The sequence below is a fragment of the Melanostigma gelatinosum genome (assembly GCF_949748355.1).
Source record: "Melanostigma gelatinosum genome assembly, chromosome: 4".
Taxonomy (NCBI): domain Eukaryota; kingdom Metazoa; phylum Chordata; class Actinopteri; order Perciformes; family Zoarcidae; genus Melanostigma; species Melanostigma gelatinosum.
The window spans coordinates 11,834,327-11,853,400 of record NC_136637.1 but is presented as its reverse complement, the minus strand read 5'-3'; the positions used below and the strand labels follow the sequence as shown (position 1 = coordinate 11,853,400).

At 41.1% G+C, this 19,074-nt stretch overlaps 1 protein-coding gene across 3 annotated transcripts; it reads right to left on the bottom strand.

Moving 5' to 3' along the window:
• Nucleotides 1-1,849: 1,849 nt before the first annotated feature.
• On the bottom strand, nt 1,850-7,648 carry LOC306776410 (interferon-induced protein 44-like). 3 transcript variants are annotated; one of them, XM_079267085.1, is made up of 9 exons: nt 7,315-7,648; nt 6,110-6,258; nt 5,492-5,587; nt 5,130-5,181; nt 4,066-4,261; nt 3,752-3,904; nt 3,037-3,208; nt 2,599-2,699; nt 1,850-2,285 (listed from the first exon to the last, which is right to left on the bottom strand). In XM_079267085.1, exons 1-9 carry the CDS (start codon nt 7,341-7,343, stop codon nt 2,094-2,096), a joined length of 1,140 nt encoding a protein of 379 aa, XP_079123211.1. In that variant the 5' UTR covers nt 7,344-7,648; the 3' UTR covers nt 1,850-2,093. The 3 variants fall into 3 exon arrangements, with proteins under 3 accessions (XP_079123211.1, XP_079123212.1, XP_079123213.1); XM_079267086.1 differs by having other exon boundaries at nt 6,110-6,255; XM_079267087.1 differs by lacking the exon at nt 5,492-5,587.
• Between the last annotated feature and the right edge of the window lie 11,426 nt (nt 7,649-19,074).

Here is a 19,074-nt window from a genome sequence, read left to right as displayed (position 1 = left end):
AAGAAATCAAAATGACTTTCACCTTTTACCAGCAACATGAAAGTTATGAACACATTACTGCATCAATAATTCAAATTCAGTACTAAAACTCACTCTGAAATGTGCCACTCTACATGAGTACTTTTACTTTTGGTCCTTTAAGTATTTTTTTAATGCTCATACGTTATTACTTTTACTAAAGCAAAACTTTGAATGCAGGACTTTTACTTGTAGCAGAGTATTTCTTCACTGTAGTATTGCTATTTTTACTGAAGTAAAATATCTGAGTACTTCTTCCACCACTGCTCAATGTAAATAACATGCAGAATAACAATAGACATCAGTAAATATGTCTACAAACATCTGAGAAACTGGGAATTTACAACAAACATCAAATACTGTAGCAAAATGAACCATTCAATCAATAACATGACAAACTACTTAGAATCAGAGATCACTTCCTCCTCACGTAATTCTGGAGTGTTAGTGGGTGAATCAGAGGAAACGTGAATTACTTTATATTAGTATGTGAATATTGTGATTGTATTGTGTTAACACATATCGTTATATTAAATGTATTTTATATTTCCACAGTAACAAATATTCTTCACTGTATCAAACTTTTATTTCAAACACTGGAAGTTCAGCATCTTTTTCCAGTTACCGGTATCTCTGCGCAGACTCAGGGAGAAACTTTTTAATAATATAGACATTTATTCCCCCTCAGACAGACAAAACAGAAGTTTCCCACAGCTTGATACATGTTGAGTCAGAACAATTACTTTTGATTTCCTCTCGGACTGACAAAGACATGGTTTGCCACACCCTCATCATGACAGACTGCAGCCAGAATACTGACACCAAATGTTTCCCCCACATCATCCCATTGTTTTACACTAGTAGCCAATTTCTTTTAGAATATTATATCAAATCAATTACAAACATGGCCTTCACTGGATAGAAATATGTGAACTGTAATATCTGTTTGTTTAATCCATGTAACTACTTCTCAATCCAGGTTAAAATCGAGAGGGGCTCAAGGCCAGTCAGTTTTGGATGGGTATTAATCTGGACAAACTCTCAAAAAACTATATTCCAAGTTTAAGAATAACACAGTACCCTTGGCGACATGATAGTTTGTTCTACAACACAACCTTGCCACACCTTCAGTCACAGAAAATAATAAAGCATTAAAAGTCCCATTAACTAACTTTCAATTAAAATTAGGCCAAATACGAAACCCTTAATTAAATGTATAATAATACATAAATATTCTTCTATTCATCCTTACCGGGTTGTCTTCTAGACAGCTGAGGAAGGTGACCAGCTTTCACAGTAGTTACTGTAGATGGATGTTCGTACAGGAGGTCTGCCAGACTGCTCATGTGCAATTGCCCACAGCTGGCAGAAATGAAACTGGACCAGACTGAAATAATTTTGCCTTCAAATGAATTATCTCTCATAAAAACCAAGAAGCTACTGTCAGAGTGAGAGACGCCAATAAAACCATACAATCTAACATAAAGCTGTTGAACCTCACAGCCAATTGCCCAGCCATGATGATGATGATGATACTATTGTGAAGAGCATATTGATTTGAAGATAAGTAGTTGCGTATTTATTTGATTTTGGTGACATTTGTAAACTTCAAAATGTATTGTGATTTTTGTGTCAAACAAGGTATCTCCCCCCCTTTGGAGAAAGGCAGACATAGTAGAACAGGTCCAGACCACTTCTAAACTACATTCCTACATAAAGCTAAATACAGTGCGAGAAAACTGCCACTCAAACACTTCTGTTTGTACGAATGGTTCTTACATGAGGCTCACTGCCCACTGATATAAAGAGAATAGTTTACGCTTACAAATAAGACATCAAAGTTCTGGTTTTATTCTCAATTATAACATTTTTTCCATTATAATTTTGTAAAAGACATAAGAGTAAAGGTTTACAAGGTAGTTTGAAGCCACTATGTGTAACATTTCATGTGATTTAACTGTAGCTTTGATCAAATCCTGTACACAAAACCCCTTATCCCTGAGGTTGCTTTTTAACTGTTGTGATTTAACAATTAATTAAATGTGAATGATGACTTTTATAAACAAATGAATGTTTTAGTCTGTCTTTGGCCCTGTGTTTTGCCGTGTATTGTCCTGGAAATACAGGTCAGCATACTGCAGTATGTGGTCGACGGCACTCAGCAGAAGCACATCAGTGTTCACATCCAGGTCCAGCTCTGATGAGTAGTTCCTCACCGGGATGATGTAGGACGTGGACATACCCAACAGAGATGCAGCTTTAACCATCTGCAAACACACAAACATGTCAAATGATTAAAAGGTTACATTACTGGAAATACATTATCAAAACAACATCTTAAAGTAATTTACAAAATACATTGTAAGTACTTATTCAGCACTGTGTCCTCACAGGCATGTTCATAAGGCATGTTGACTAAATGACAACCTTAGTGTCTGTATTATGCAATACATTAATGGTGGTTAGTGCATTTCCATTTCTCATTTACAGAAAATTTAGAGGAAAAGTCTCACGGTCTGGAGAGTTGTATTACAATACATGGAACACTTCTCAAACCGCATGAGGTTCATTTCAACCTACCATGTCCCGAATGATGTGGCTCTTGTAAACCTCGGTGACATCTTTGTACGTTTGTGAACAAACTTGGTCAATGTGGGTCAGCAGAGCCACCTGGTGAACACCTAACAGACAGAATGCAAGGCTTTCATGAAGGTTTCTTTGCAATAAAACAGCTCGTTACATTCCGGAGAAATACATCACTCAAGATGTCAACAGTGTTTGCGTTCAGTTGATTTCTAAAGGTTTTAAAGCCAAAGTTGTTTTGCCCTTCTACAGTTCTAACCACAGCTAAATCCAACAAAAATAAACAGGTCTGAAAACTAAATGAAGGTAAAAACTGACAAAGTACTGCTTTTCCACTTTGGTTTCAAAAGTCAAAGCCCATTTTGTCTGACAAGGAACTTCAATCTGTTCGTGAGAATGTCTTTGTGTTTCACTGCTTGTTTTTCCTTTTCTTACCCAGGTCACTGATGTGCTCCCGGAGCTGCTGGAAGGTGGTGCTGAGGCCTTTAGGGTAGCTCAGGATTTTAGAGGCGTCCACCACAAAGGCCACACAGTGGATCTTGTCTTTGAGGCTTGGCCTCTTCACATAGCCCACAGTCTCTGACCTCACTGGCTGATCTGGGCTAAACTGAGAGAGAGAAATGAAGAGCAACACAACTCATGTTGAGTGTTGGCAATTAGCACTAAACTAATTCTGACCTAATGATGGTGCTAGATAAAAAGTAAGAGGTTCACTAAAGCTCTTGCAATCTATCCTCAGGGGAACATGAACGTCTGTACCAAATTTCATGGCAATCCATCCAATGGTGGTCGAGACATTTCACTCAAAACCACAAATGTTAACCTCAAGATGGCGCTAGAAGAAACGTCAGAGGACCACCAAAGTCAATAAAACTACACACACACAGACGGCACTCTACTCAGATACACCTATTACCGGTATTATTATTATTATCAGGTTGACATTTGTTAAAATCACTTTACATTTGTTATGTAATACATGCTTGCTTTAAAATGATTATTAGATTTGATCTTTTAACTCTTAATTTTACGCTTTGTGTCCCTTTAGCCGAATTTACAGGCCGACCATATATTCCTCATTTAAGGCAGCTCTCCTGGGATCTCAACTCTTTTTGACAAACTACAGCATGACTATACCGACCCTGCTTACCTTGTGTCCCTCAGGCGCATGACCTTTAATGATGGACATGATGTCATGGAGGGTCGGTCCGGTCATCTCTCCACCTCCCAGGCCCACCATATCGCACAATACCAGTCCAGTAGGATCCTCTCCACTCTGACCTTGGATGTTGAAGGACTGCAGCTGACACACACACACACAACAAAAAGTTAATGGGATGGACGCCTAAACCATTTACAAATAAACTTAAACTGGTCTTTCAGCTCATTTGGTCCCCACTCTCAAAATAAATGTGAATTATTTTAGTGAATTCTCTCAGTTACATGTTACTGCTCTACTTGTACCTTCTTGGTGAAGCTGGTGGAGGAGGAGCCCACCATGGCTCGGTTGGTGACTCTTCCATTAAACACCGACTGGACTGAACTGATGAAGCTGGACTTTCCAGAACCGACCGGACCCAGGAGGAGAACCTGAGCCTGAGTCACCTCGCCACTGCTTGGTTTGTAGGAGCTGACGGTCTTCATCAGGCTCGTCTTTTGCCTAGATTCAAATTTAAGATACTCGCTGTTCAGCATCATTTGCATAAGGCAAGGCAAGTTTATTTGTACAGCACATTTCAACAACAAGGTAATTCAAAGTGCTTCACATAAAACCATTAAAAGCATCAAAACATAAGGCAAAAGAAAAGGAGATTTAAAAACAATTAAAAAACAGTGTAAGAAATGAAATGCAGTAGTAAAATGCAGAAATGCAGGAAATTGATTCATATATTAATTGAACGTGGTTCAATTAAAGGCAGCAGCAAACAGAAAGGTCTTCAGTCTTGATTTAAATGAGCTGAGGGTCTCAGCAGACCTGCAGCTTTCTGGGACTTTGTTCCAGATATGTGGAGCAGAAAAACTGAACGCTGCTTCTCCATGTTTAGTTCTGACTCTGGGAACAGAAAGTAGACCGGTCCCAGACGACCTGAGGGGTCGGGATGGTTCATAAGGTAGCAGCAGATCAGAGATGTATTTTGGCCCTAAACCATTCAGTGCTTTGTAAACCAACAGCAGGATTTTAAAGTCAATTCTTTGTTGGACAGGAAGCCAGTGCAAAGACATCATAACTGGAGTGATGTGGTCCACCCTCCTGGTCTTAGTGAGGACTCGAGCTGCAGCGTTCTGAATCAGCTGCAGCTTTCTGACGGACTTTTTACAGAGACCTGTAAACACACCGTTACAGTAATAGAATAAAGGCATGGGAAGAGTGTTTTTATCTGAATGAGTTGAAAGGAATAAAGGTAATATGTTGATAGTGTTTAAAATAGGTTTACTTTTCGCTTTAAATGAAAGGAAATATATTAATTTGACTGCCAGTGATTAAAATAGTTGCAAACTTGACTTGAATGCCATTTTTTTTTACTCACTCTTCTGTCCACTCCATGTGTCTCCATTGACATTCCAAATTTGGTCGAGCTCCTGAGGAGAAGATGATATGGTTCAATCAAATATTCAGTTTGCTATGTTTCACCTCTTCTGAGTGAAATACATGAAAATAAATCTAAGAATCAAAATGTACCTCGCATTTGTTATTTCAATGTATTTTTTCTACATTGACATTTTTTTACTTTTTATTTTTCTGTGGATAAATGCGGGTTTCCATGGATCGTGGTTTTATCTGGACCGTGGTCCTTCCCGCCATGGCCCTGCTGACACGTACTGCTACTACCATTTTTTATTATTAACATTATTAATCCTATTACCGATACCATCAATGCCCATTACTGACTTTGCTTCTTCACCGGAGTCTTTTTGCTTTCTCGCCCCGCAGGTTTCCGTGGATCCTGGTTATACCTGGACCCTGGTCTTGCCTCCTGCCATGATTCTGTCATATGCATTGAATGTGTTGTAACTCTGTTATGTTGTTCATTCTGTACACATGACATCTATTGCACTTCTGTCCATCCTGGGAGAGGGATCCCTCCTCTGTTGCTCTCCCACAGGTCTCTTCCTCTTTTCTGCTCGTTAAAGGGTTTTTTTGGGGGAGTTCTTCCTGTTCCAATGTGAGGGTTCCGGAACAAGAAGATGTCGTATGTGTACAGATTGTAAAGCCCTCCGAGGCAAATTTGTGATTTTGGGCTATACAAAAATGATTTGAATTGAATTGAAATGTCACATCCAGATATTTCCAGAAACAACATCTATTCACACAAAGTTTGCACAACATTTAACACAAGTGTAGACAGACAGACAAGTATGAGTACTGTTGGGGACTATTTCCACTGAGTCTACTGTTTATTAAAAACGCATTCAGACAATGGAGGAAAACTACAAGAGTAGCCTACATATTCAATGGCAGTGCTGGTATTTGACAGTTGTCTTGGTGTGGAACTGTTAAGTAACTTACCTGGGAATGTAAACAAATGATTGTTCTCCCTTGTCTCTGTTGAACTGACATCTGTAGCTATGCTGGAAGAATCTTTGGTGCCCGCTACCTTGACGATAGCAGGTACAGCCAGAGCAGATGCTGCTCCGAGACAGAAATTGAAATTGCTGCTGTTGAGACAGAGAAATCAAAGTGAGTTTCCCAAATAGTTTTGTGAATAAATTTGAGTTGAGCACTAATGATGGAAATACATCTGTAATAGAGCTCAACAGAAATAACACATGGAAATAGACAAAATGCAGCTGAAACCTTTGACCCATAACTGAAGTTGATAAAGTTATGAAGTGCACTCCAATGTCTGGGAGGCATAAAATGTTCATAAATCTACTTTTAACAATTTGTAAACCAATGCTGTGCAATCACATATGCCTCCACCACTAACTGTAGGCTTATTTCTATATTTGCATTATTAGAACTACATTAACGAATTAAAACTACGTCAACCAGGATTCTGGCAGGTCATCGACACCAACTTTGTAGGCCAACTAATACAACCATGTTAGCGAATTTATCCATATGCATCTCAAAAAATGACCAAACAAAGGTGAGGCTTTGCACACGTACACTACAAAACTATGTTACAGCCTATAAATGTGCAAACACCTGAGTCAATATAAGTGTTGCTGTAAGAATCAAACTGACATAGACATGGAGTAAATACTAACTCCAAACAAGCCACACAAATTGGAAGTCTGCCAATTAGTCACAGAACTGGGACAAAGGCTCTTTTGACTTTGCTCTCTCGTCCTCTGGAAGACTGGTGCCTTTGATATGAAACTCCTGATTGAACTATTACTGGAGGACATTAGTCCCTTTTCACAACCTTACAGATAGCTCAGGACGTCATGTGACGTCTCTTGACTACAGGACAATACGCACTCCCCACTTCACATCAAACTGCCTCTTTTGATTGGTGTTACGTTTATTGTTAAGCTGAATCCATTACGACACTACAAAGACTGATACAAGACGGAGATTTCGCATGGCGAACAATGATGAGCATGAGATAAAGTCTACAACACAGTGGATAACTTTACAGTCCAACTTTCTCTCACACCCTTCGTGAAACCTAACTAGCGTTGAGTTCACCTGCGTAACGTAGCGTTGCATGGTAAACATTACCTTGCTTTTTAACATTAACTGATTTAACATTAACTGTACATTACCCGAGTTTTACTGCGGTTGGTTTCTCCATGATAACCGCTGCATGTAGACGTGAACACCAACAGCCGAGAAGAGGACAGACGGGACGACACAGAAGAGGCGACTCCCTTTCTGAGGAAAGGAAAGTGAAACTTAACGATCAGTGTCAACGGTGACCGAGACAATCAGCACTGTGCGAGTTCTGTGCACACAGCGAGCCTGTTGTTGTTGTTTCAGACGGTCCAGACCCGAGAACCCGCCCACCTCCGAGCTCAGTGACAGCTGTCACTGAGCTCGCTGTCGGATATCAGGCAAAGCTTGCTGCTAGTGATGTTACGAGATGTGCCGACGCTTCGAAGCGTGTGTCGAGTAATGGAGGGGGCGTTTCCTTGAAGCGCGTATCGAGGCTTGCTTCATGTAGGGGAGGAGCCAAAAATGATGACGTCCGAAGCCTCGCTGCCCGGCTGTACCACGTGACTGCTTCGGGAAGTGGTTCAGAGTTTGCCGGGAGGTTCGACAGCAATATAAACCACTCAGGCTCCATTCAAAATGTGGGTTGTTGGTGGAGAGTTGCGGTCAGTTGAGAGTTTGGATAGTTTGGAGAGAGAGAGATAGTTTGGATAGCGTTTATATAGTTTGGAGAGTTTAGAGAGAGAGAGATAGTTTGGAGAGTTAGGAGAGTGAGGAGAGAAGGATAGGTGATGGAGCCAGCTAGGAAGAGGAGGATTTCCCCTGTGTGGGAACACTTTGATTTGATAACTCCTAATAAGGTAAGCTAAAGCTAACTCTATTTCAGACACATTAGGTTTGCTTATCAAGAACTGTATTTTTCACAGTTTCTTCTTTTATTCAAAGGTGAGGTGTTTATTGTGCTCCAAGGAGCTGGGGTACAATAACAACACCTCATCCATGCTAAGGCATTACCGTGCCTTGCATGAGAATAAGGAGGAAACTGGAGCTTCAGCCAGCCATTGTAAGTCATTACAATATTACAAATGCACCATCACAATTTTTCCCTGTTCACTTTTGTGTATTGTGCAAATTAAGACAGGTAACAGACACTGTATTTATTCTCTTTTAACCAGCCACCAGAAAACAAGAGCTGGATGAAGCCCTCGTCTCCATGATAGTGACGGACACACAGCCCTTCAGTCTTGTGGATGATGTTGGATTCAGGGCATATGTGTTTGCGTTTTTGTGCACGCCAGCATCTTCTGTAGCCTGTGAAAGGGTGTTTTCAAAGGCCGGAGAGGTCGTGTCAAAAAAAAGGAATCGTTTAAAACCAAACACTGTTGAGAAACTGTTATTTCTGAATAAAAATGAATCAAATGTCCCGTGTCCTGTACATCACTGTCCAAGTTACACAAGCATATTCAGTCCCCTCTTCCTAGTTCCACAAGCACTTTCACTGTCCTCTGCCTGCTTAAGCCCATGCCATTTTCCTAAAGTGACATAATAACATCATTACACAACCTGCCATATCATATGATACTCCCATTTTGGGAAAATTCACACACAGAATACATTAAAAAAATATATAAAAATATTTTATTATGCACATATGTGATCATTTATGTACAGAAATTATTTGGTCATACATTTTTGTAATTCAGTCATTCCCAACAGCCATAACAGACACAACAATTCAATGCATCACATTATGTGGTTCAGATACAGCTGCCTGTGATTATACACTTGGCCAGTAGGTGGTATCGTGTGCACATGAAGCATCGAGTAATGAACCCTTTCTCGAACCAATTGGCTGAAGTGTTGCGAGGCCTCATGAGGCTTCATCTCGCCATCACTACTTGCTGCTCTCTCCAAACGACGCAATGCTTTTGGGGCACTTATGATTAAGTTTGCATACCGAGTATCAATGTAGGCTATTTAACGACTGATTACCTTAATTGCTGAATGAAAAGATTTACAACACTACAGTTTCGTTTTACGACAAGGGCTTTTGCAAACTGTAAAGAATAACAGCTGGATATGTTTGTATAGAAGTGACAACGGTGGACAAAGTGCTATGAGTATTCGTTGAGTAGCCTCGTGAATTCAAACGCCTCCCCTTTCTATGGATGGTTGCTTTGTGTCTATTCTACTCTGCAAGGCACGTTTATTTGTAGAGCACATTTCAACAACAAGGTAATTCAAAGTGCTTCACATAAAACCATTAAAAGCATCAAAACACAAGGCAAAAGAAAAGGAGATTTAAAAAAAACAGTGTAAGAAATAAAATACAGTTGTAAAATGCAGAAATGCAGGAAATTGATTAATATATGAATTGAATGTGGTTCAATTAAAGGCAGCAGCAAACTTCCTACAGAAGGGGGAGGTGGGTTTCACGAAGGAATTAGTAACATCCTCACATTTTGGTGCAAATGATGTTCTTCAATTTCAGCTTACATGCCCAACACATGCCCTTTCATTCCTCCAACACATTTATGCAGCAGGAAGTGACACTGCGTTTACAATAGAACAGCTTATAAGTAGGCTCATATGGAGCAGACTGTCTTCAAAGAGGGACAACAAGTTGCTCATATGTGAAGGGAGACTGACTGTGTTGGTGGACATTGGGACGAGGATATCACAGCAGAGACATGCAGGGGATGATTTCAACGTGCCAAAAGAAGACGTGCATGCATTTTAATTGTCTTAGAGGTACATTAGGTCAGAGAATAGCATTCATAAGTTTCTGATATAACTAGTAACTATTTGTAAGCTAGATAAGCAGTGATTGACAGCTGGACTACTGAGCGGGCCATGGCATCAAGATGAATATGCCTAATCAAGCCAGAGGGGCCAGCCACAGTAGTTTAGCCCAAGTAGGTACAATGTAGCCTGTCAGAGGGCCCAGTAGATTCATGACAACACAGCCTGACACATGTTTGTAGTGTTTCTACTCATCTTATCCACTAGTGGGAGCTCTAGCCTTGTGTTTGAAGCTTGATGCTGACCTGCTATCTGACAGCAGGGGTCCACCTGTGGCCACCCTTCATTCTCTTTCCTCCAGAGAACACACAGCCTGATATCCAAAACTCCTACACATGTCCTGACACACAGTCAGTGGCATCACTCAGTAGCTTTTCATAACTGAATGTTTTGACCTGAATATTACTCTCTAATTGATGGCGGTGATTGCTATTCCTTGGATAAGAAAACTTGCTGTGTGTGTTGGCTTGTTTGAGAGAGGGTTCATTTTGCAGCTTATACTGTGAATGAAAGGAAATGAAGCTTGGCTGAAGTTCATTCAGGAGGACTACTTCTCCTACATGTATTCTTCATATTTATGCATATTTCCCATGTTTTCAGCACAGTCAGCAGACTTTGGTTGTTTTCACTTGTTCACTTCTTATTTCCCCATGATCTCTGGTGTTCATCAAAGCAGCCTCCAGCTACAGTGAGCCCTTTAGGAATCCTGCAAGAGATCCCATCTATCAGGTCTTCATGCGTTAAAATATCACCAAATCATCTCCACGTTTATGCCCCCAAAATAGACTTCATTGAGGAAAAATGTAATGCAGGCTTCATGAGGTCTAAATAACAAATGAAATCATATTTATTGTTGTAACTCTCCTCACGTTTCTCTTTCGGAGGTGATGATAGTGAGGCTGAGAGGAGGATGCTCAGTCATCAAAGCTAAATGAACATTTTAAACTAGTAAGCAGGAACCTTCAGGTCAGTTGTCTGTCATTCAGCACGGCTTTATCAGGGCTATTTTGGCTAGCCGCCTGCGACTAATCAGGCGTAATAGCAGCCCACAACAAGGCACAGCTATCTATTATGACCTTGTGGCCATGCCAAACTTTTGCTGTGAAAGCAAAACAGTTTCTATTTCCAGAGCCCCATGTAGAAAGACTGGGAGACGTTGAGCTGCGTTTTGGATGAAGACATGAGGGTTAAAACAAGCAGGAACACCTTGCATACTTAAAGGCTGGATCCATTATTTTTTATATAATTCTGTGGTTTTTCAGGAGTGTTCCTTATGTATGTAAATAAGAAATTAAATACATTTTAGCGTCAAGTGGCTTTTTCCCCCAAGCCCTTCTAGAAAGGTCTTCCAACGTAGAGTTCATGGTAAATGTACCCGGCTAATGTGGTTGTATACGGTACAAATTCATAGTCAGTGTATTATAGAAACTTAGATGGCAGTCAGCACGCTCCCAGTTTGGAGAAGCAGACGGGAATACTGGCACCAAAGCTAAGCGATGTACGCCATGTTCCGAAAATCACACAATACCACTCAGTAACTAACCAATCGAGGTAGCCGTCAACCAGCAACTCCAGCGTTATGAGAGGTAAAATGACTGGTTTTGTCAAAGAAGTCTTGTGGCTTTGAAGAGAGCGATACAACGGCTTCAGTTCCCCATCTAGAAAGCTTTACCTTTCTGATGGAAAGGTAAAGCTGTGAAAAATATTTTAAATATAGCGTACACTTTTTAGGTGGTCCTATGTAAAGTTGGCCATAATATGTTTTGCTGCTGCCCCAAAAGACAGCTGTACTTTGCTTAGCTTCTGCGCATCAGCATTGTCCGTCACTGCTTGTTGCTTACGCTTGAGTGGGCATTTCCATTGGAAAAACCCAGAAATGGGATGAAGTTGACCTTTAATGTTCCCAAACAGTAACATGCAACATTCGAGGAGCCTGAGATCAGTTGGAGCTTCCTGGTTATTAGACTGCAACACCCGAATCAAAAATACAACTTCCTGCGGCCTTGAGGTCATGATTGGGTGTCATTAAAAGTGATTGTACCGTTGATGGCTTGACAGTAAACACTATCTCTAGGTTGTTATCTGTGGATGGAGGATGTTGCTCTGAAACAAACCAAAACACGGCAACTGTTCAAAACAGACCACATGATTTAACGGTCCTGCCACCAGAAACTGGTGAAATGTATTTATAAATATGTGTAATGTACTCTGAAATGACTTGTAGCCAGACCTTTAGAAGTAATGAGGTCAAGAGTCTTGCACGTGACTTTTATGGATAATAAATGTTTCTTTGCAGTTAGTCTGGTTCAGTAGTCTTCTGGTTATATAATGTTATATAATTGTTTTATGTATAATGTGCAAGCAAGCATAGAAGTGTAGAGAGCAGGCACATTTTAAGCTAATTCAATAATGACGTAAGCTAGACGATGTTAAACGTCATCATATCAGGTCATAAATACCACAGAACCTTGCATACTGGAGTTTTAGATTTCAAAATAGAAGCAGTGGCAGGTGCAGAAGCTTACTGTCCTCTCAGCTGTGGTAGTCGTGTTTTGTTTACAATGATCATATGTCTCATTATTAATGTAGAGAAGTAATGATTTATTAATTGTTAACACCTTTACAGCAGCTCCTTCTCATCATCGTCATCAATCTGGGGCTGTGAGTTTAGGAAGTTCAGACAGATCCCGCTCTGACTCAGCAGCTCCAGCTGATATCAGTGGAGCAGAGAGCTGCAGGTGGGATGGGAGGAGGGACATGCGCCGTCTAAACAGGGAGCTATGCTGACTATGTAGCCGTGTGACACAGCAGTCTGTTTGAAAGGAGCACCCACACCACCACCACTGAGCGAATCCACCCTGGGTGACACACATAGCCTGAACTTCTGTCTCTCTCTCTCTGCTGGCAACCCTTCCCTAAAGTACACTGAGGGTTGAAATGAAAGCGCTGCCATGATCTGGGTAAACAGGTTAGAGTTGAAGAGAGGGCAAGGAAAAACAAAAACTGGAAAACACATTGGATGCTGTTTGCTTTTGCAGTTATTGTGCCTGTGCTGTCCGGATCACATTGCTTCAAGGAACATTAAAACAATTATGCATGCCTCTAGTAAACAAAATGATAGATGATTTATATCATGGATAGAGGAATTGGGATGTGATACGCAACAGTAAATAAGTGTTTTCCTGTCTCCTGTACGTAGATGATCACTGATGGCAAAATGTCTTTTTCATTATTTTTTTTTTCAATACATCCAGTTTTGTTTTTCTGTTCTTCTCCGATTTATTTTTCTGCTAAACTCTGTGACATTTGGGTTTAGACAGCTACAGGTTGGATAGGAAATGCTGTACAGACAGCCTCTGATCATGTTCACAGTAGAGAGCCGCCGGCTAGAGGCAGTCACCACACCTAAGTGTAAGCGTAACGTGAGCCGTCGAATTCGTTCATTTGAATGGAGAGCGGATAGCTTAAGATCAGGCTCCCTCTCCGGAATCGAACCCGGAATCGAGTCATGTAATGTGATGAAAATGTGGTTTATGATTGTAAGGTTGCAGGCGCATGGCTTTGGAAGCTACTGTGGGTTAAGAAAGAGATGCATCATCCCCTGTTCTTCTTTAGCAACAACTTTCTTCAGCAAAAAAGAGAGTGAGGAAATCCTACCTTAAAACTACTTAAAAAGTATATTTATCACTTTGTGAGGTAAAGTTTATTGAGCAAGCAGTTAGATTTATTGACATCTCCCACTAATGAGCTTTAAGTAGTGATGGCCCATTTTTGATTACCTGCATACAATTAACAATTCCCCATCACAATGTCCACTGTGGAGCTGTCAGTATTTCCTGTTTATTTAAGGCACTTTCTAAGAAGTAACGGCTTAAAGGTAAAGTGTCCCTGAGGGCCACTGCAGGTACAAGCCTGACTGTGTGTTTGCCTTGCTGCATGTTTTACTGAAGCCTGCTCCATGTCTGGAGCAAGTAAAACCTGTATATTATACAACATCCTTATACAGTAGTGTATATACCGGTACATATTTGCTCTCCTTGATCCGGTACTGTCTGTTCTGTTGCAGTGATACTTTCAGGGTGTTTTGATGACTTCTACTCTATGGACTGCTGCAGATTATTTACATGGCTGTCACTCAGGGTGATCCATTTTACAACATATGTGTTGCAGTAATTGAATCATCTTAAGTGGGTGGCTTACTACTGGAATGGCAAAGGGCCGATGCAAAGGTCTTAGGCACGATTCTTCCCTCAGTCAAAGTGTCCTTGAACAAAAACACGGACACCTCAACCTCCTTTTTTTGCTGAATAATGCTTTGAGTAAAAACATTAGTTAAAGGCACTTTGATCCTCCTCCTCTCTTAGAATGAGTAATATGGGTAAACATGACTGTGCTGTTCTCCCTGAAAGTTACAGTACACAGTAACATGAATATGTCTGACTTTGTTATCAGCTGTTTACACTCAGTGATCTGCTGAGATCTCCATATGACAAAGGGATTGTTTAATTACATGTAGTTTTGTTTACAGGGGAGAACCACAGTTGAGCGGTGGAAAGAGAACTCTCTGGGGGTGGGGGATCTTAGTCCGTGCTCTTTGCAGATGATGTGGTTGATCAGACTGTGACCTGCACACACTGGGCCGGTTTGCAGCCGAGTGTGTAGCAGTCGGGATAAAGTCGTAACCTCCAAGTCTGAGGCCATGCTTCTCTGCTGGAAAAGAATTGCGCCCTGTAGTTTGGGAGTGAGTCCCCCAAGTGAGGGAGTTCAATCATTTCAGGGGTCAAGTGGGGGTAAAATGGAGTGTGAGGTGTGGCATCAGCAGTGATGAGGGCAATGTACAGGACCAATGTGTTGAAGAGGTTGCTGAGCCAGAAGACAAAGCTCTCGATTTATCAGTCCATCTATGTTCCCACCCTCATCTATGGTCATGAGCTTTGGGTAGTGACCGAAAGAATGAGGTCGCAGATAGTGTCCAAAATGAGCGTCCGTCCGGATTGAACTCGCTGCTCCTTTGCCTTGAAAGAGGCCAGCTGAGGTAGTTCGGGCATCTGGTCAGGATGCCTCCCTTTAGAGGTTTTCTAGGCACGTCCAACTGGTACGAGGCCACGGGGTAGGCCCAGAACACACTGGAGGGATTATATATCTTGTTGGCCTGCAATGCCTTAGGGTTCCTCATGAAGAGTTGAGAAAAGTTACTGGGGAGAGAGACGTCTGGAACACCCTGCTAAGCCTGCTGCCCCCTGTGACCCGGCCCCCGATAAGTGGAAGATAATGGACGAATAATGTGATGTTTGTTTTGTATTTTTACACTTTGTGGTTACTTTCAGAAAGTGTTATTCAAATGCAAGTATAATCATCGGTTCTCCCCAGTCTGCTTATGGGTGGAGAATCTAAATTGACGGGTGTGACGAGACGGTTAATCATGTTCATGCATTTAGACAGGAAGTGCTTGATGATGTCACTCGATTGTCTCTCGGTTGTTGTGGTCTCAGACAGACAGCTGCCCGTGACTCACCTTGTGTCATTATAGTCGATACCTGGGGTTTGTCACAATGGACGAAAATATATATTTACACCTGTCATAGCAATTTAAAAGCCACAGATGGCCGTGGCAAAGAAGATCAGTGTTTGTCGAGTAAACATGTAGCTGCAGAGTGCTGGCGGACATGTAGTTCAACAGGTTGCTGCCAGGGTTAGAGATTAAATATCTACTCGTGCGACCAGTGATGACAGCTGTGTGCTGAACAGGACAAAAGCATTCACCAGTTACAGAAACGTGTGACACAGACTGGGATTTATGTGGCTGAGTAGTGTGTGTTATGGAAGAAATATACATGCAAAGCAAGAGATCATTTCTACTTTTGCCGTTAGCATTTTTACCAAACATGGTTTGCAAAATGAAGTTTATGTCTATTACTTTACCTGCATCCATTTGTTCGCTGTAAAGTCTGAAGGTCCAGAGATTCTTGTTATTCCAGGACATTAAAAATCTTGCAGTAAAGTCCAATTTATAAGATTTCCACAATAGATATGGAACCCTATCATGAACAAGTCCATATGAACAGATTTTGAATAAATCTAAATATAGGGTTGGTAATCTTTAAAAAAAAAAAACGTTGAGTTATATTTTTTGAAATTGTCATTACGACCCGACAGCAATCAATTAATTAAATGCCTGGCTGTGGCTGTTAAGCCCATCCAATCATTTAATTTGGCCCAAATAAGTCTTTAAGTTGGGTCATTTTTTAAATCTAGCAAACTCTTACAAATTCGTTAAGATTACCAATACACGGTTTAACAGTCTCAACCTCCGCACCTCGCCTTCCCCTGAATAAGAGTTTAGATGAGTGTTATTTATTCAAATATCTCAGGCTCTCAACAGGTAATGTCTCCCATGACATCAGTTTACACTTTCAACCCCTTATTTAGTTGATGTTTTTACCCAGACAAATCAAAAATTACAGCAATGGCATTAAAAGGTTTTTATCCTTGATGTCTCCCTTCGCTAAAAATGTGTTAATGTTGCTCCACTTGGATGTTTGGCCTTCACTGTGCAGAATGATGTGCAGTTTGACACGAGGAGGCTGTTTTGCTGAGGGGGGAAAAGGTGGGTGGACAGTTTTTCTTTGCTCACCTTAAATCTTCGTTTAAGACGTGTATGTACAAGTAAAATCTTGAGACGTCACAGCTAGTTTGGAAGCCAATCATGGTCCAATATCCAATGTTGATTGGTGGACTGTGACGTAAAGTACAGTCCACCAAAGGTATAAAGTCAGACGTTGGAAGTCTGACACTTCGGATTCGTTGTAAACATGTCCTTGTGCGCACAAGAATAAACGTATCTCCGCTGGTTGCAACTCCAACAACTGCGTCTCTTCTCTTAATTTCCGCCACAACATAATGGTGGTGTTTCTGCCACAACACCCGCAGCACCCATTCACGGAAATGTACTTTTTAAGTGAAGAAGCAGACACCTTGTGTTCAGCAATTTGGAAAACTTTGTAAACTTTTGAAAGAAGAAATATTAACTTCTTCAAAATTACTGAATTTGTCCATGAGGACGAAGAGTGTGACTGGATTCCCACTGCCAAATAACAATGATGGTTGCAAGCATTTAGACATACAAAGATTAACTGTGACTTGTATAACAGGAAGGCCTCGCACTGCTGGTCTGCATGCTCAGCAAATCCGCCTCAAGCAGACTGTAAACAAGCCTTAATTGGAGAGTCAAACTATCAAGTGTCTCCATGTCACCAGAGCCGCTTGTTTGAGCACGGGACTTTGGCACAACATCCTTTCATAAACAGCTTTTGGAACGAATATATCTTTAAGAGAGTTGTTAAGAATATATATGAGAAGAGCCAAAGATAACTGGGCACGAATGTGTCGCTAGTTGGTGTTGTGCGTTCATTTCAGCATCTGCACAAACTTCTTTACGGAGCAAAGTAGAACTCAAAATGTCTGTCTGAATGTCGTCTGTGTCATGATTTTTAAAGTGATAATCTACAACTTGTTTCTGTTCTCCATTGTTGGTACCTGTCGCTGTGGTGTCTCTGCACTGCATCCACTTGTAGACATGCTGTCAGGAAATTAATATAACTTTAATCTTATAGTGCACTTAATTGTAATACTTGAACATGCTGTACTAAAATCAGAAGATACACCAGTACATATTTGGTTCAAGAATCTTCCTTCAGTCTCTCATCTCAGCTGGCTGAGCTCTAGCTCTGTGTGAGATATCGCCGCTGACAGTCTCTAATCCGTCTGGCCGGTAGCCTGGAGGAGGAAACGGTGTTTACATCTCCAGACTCCTCTGGCTGAACAAAGGAAAGGCGAGTGTCTGCAGTTTTGCTGAGAAATACCAAACAATCTCTTGAATAGCAACATCCAGACATTACTATTTCCTCTCTGATTGGCCTCTACACAAAGTTTATTTTCCTCATTCTACACCTACGGTTTTGAGTACTTTGCCAACACATTCTCAATCCCAACTCATTAAATACTGTTGTTGATCAGTCGCCATACGCTTCCAGCTATGACGCTCTAGGTACCCCTCTTGCGTTAGTTTTTGACGTGGCAGGGTTACAGGCATAATGTCCTTTCAAAATAAACTTCCATCTTTACAGGAAGTTAGGTTTAGGCAACAATCACCCCGACTAACGACTCACGGGACTAGTGACTCATGTGACAAAATGTCAACGTTTCCTTTTAGTTTTGCCTCGGACACAAACAGCGTCTCCTGGACGTAAGTCCTGTGTTTGTTTTACTCATCCATCTCCCATCCTACCCGCTCTGGTTCTTACTCTTTCTACTACGTCAGTTGCTCTGACCGTCTAATAATGACGTGGATCCAACAAAACAGGACTTTTGTTTAGTTTCCTGCAAAACCAAAAGTAAACATTTTGTCACGCCATCATTAGTCAGTTGAATTGTTCGTGTCGTTAAGTCAACCACGCAGTTTCCCTAAAACGAAGATTTTATTTTGCCTAAATCGAACTCCCTGTGATGAGTTTGTCAGTCAACTTAAAGTCAAACACGCTCTTTTTCTAAACTTAACAAAGTCGTTTTTTCACCTAAACCTGATTTCCTGTGAAGACGGAAGTTTATCTTAAAAATATGCTCTATGCGTTGCTAACGGTGTTTACAAAATGAACATTTAAAAAATCTGGATTTCACACATTGAAACCATTTTGATGAATTATTCTATTTTGCAGTGCATCATCACGGAGTAGTGACTAAAGTATGCAGCCAAACATCTGTAAAAGGGAAATACGAGAAAAGTAAAGAAGAGATCAGAGGGAACACAGGAAAGAAAAGGAAAAGATGAGGAAGAAAATTAACTTAGGAGAGGAAAAGAAACAGAACAGGCAATAAGATGAGTAGAGTAGAGGAAAGGAGGAGGGAGTGAAGCAAGAGACAAGAAGGGGAAGGGGGCGAGGAACCGGTCTGAACCAGCGTAGGCTGACTCTGGGCTTTATACCCTTTCTCACTTCCCTCCCTCCTCCTCGTCTTTCCTCTGACTCAGGCTGGCTGAACTTTAAGTGTGCCGTCATGTACTTGTCACCAGGAAC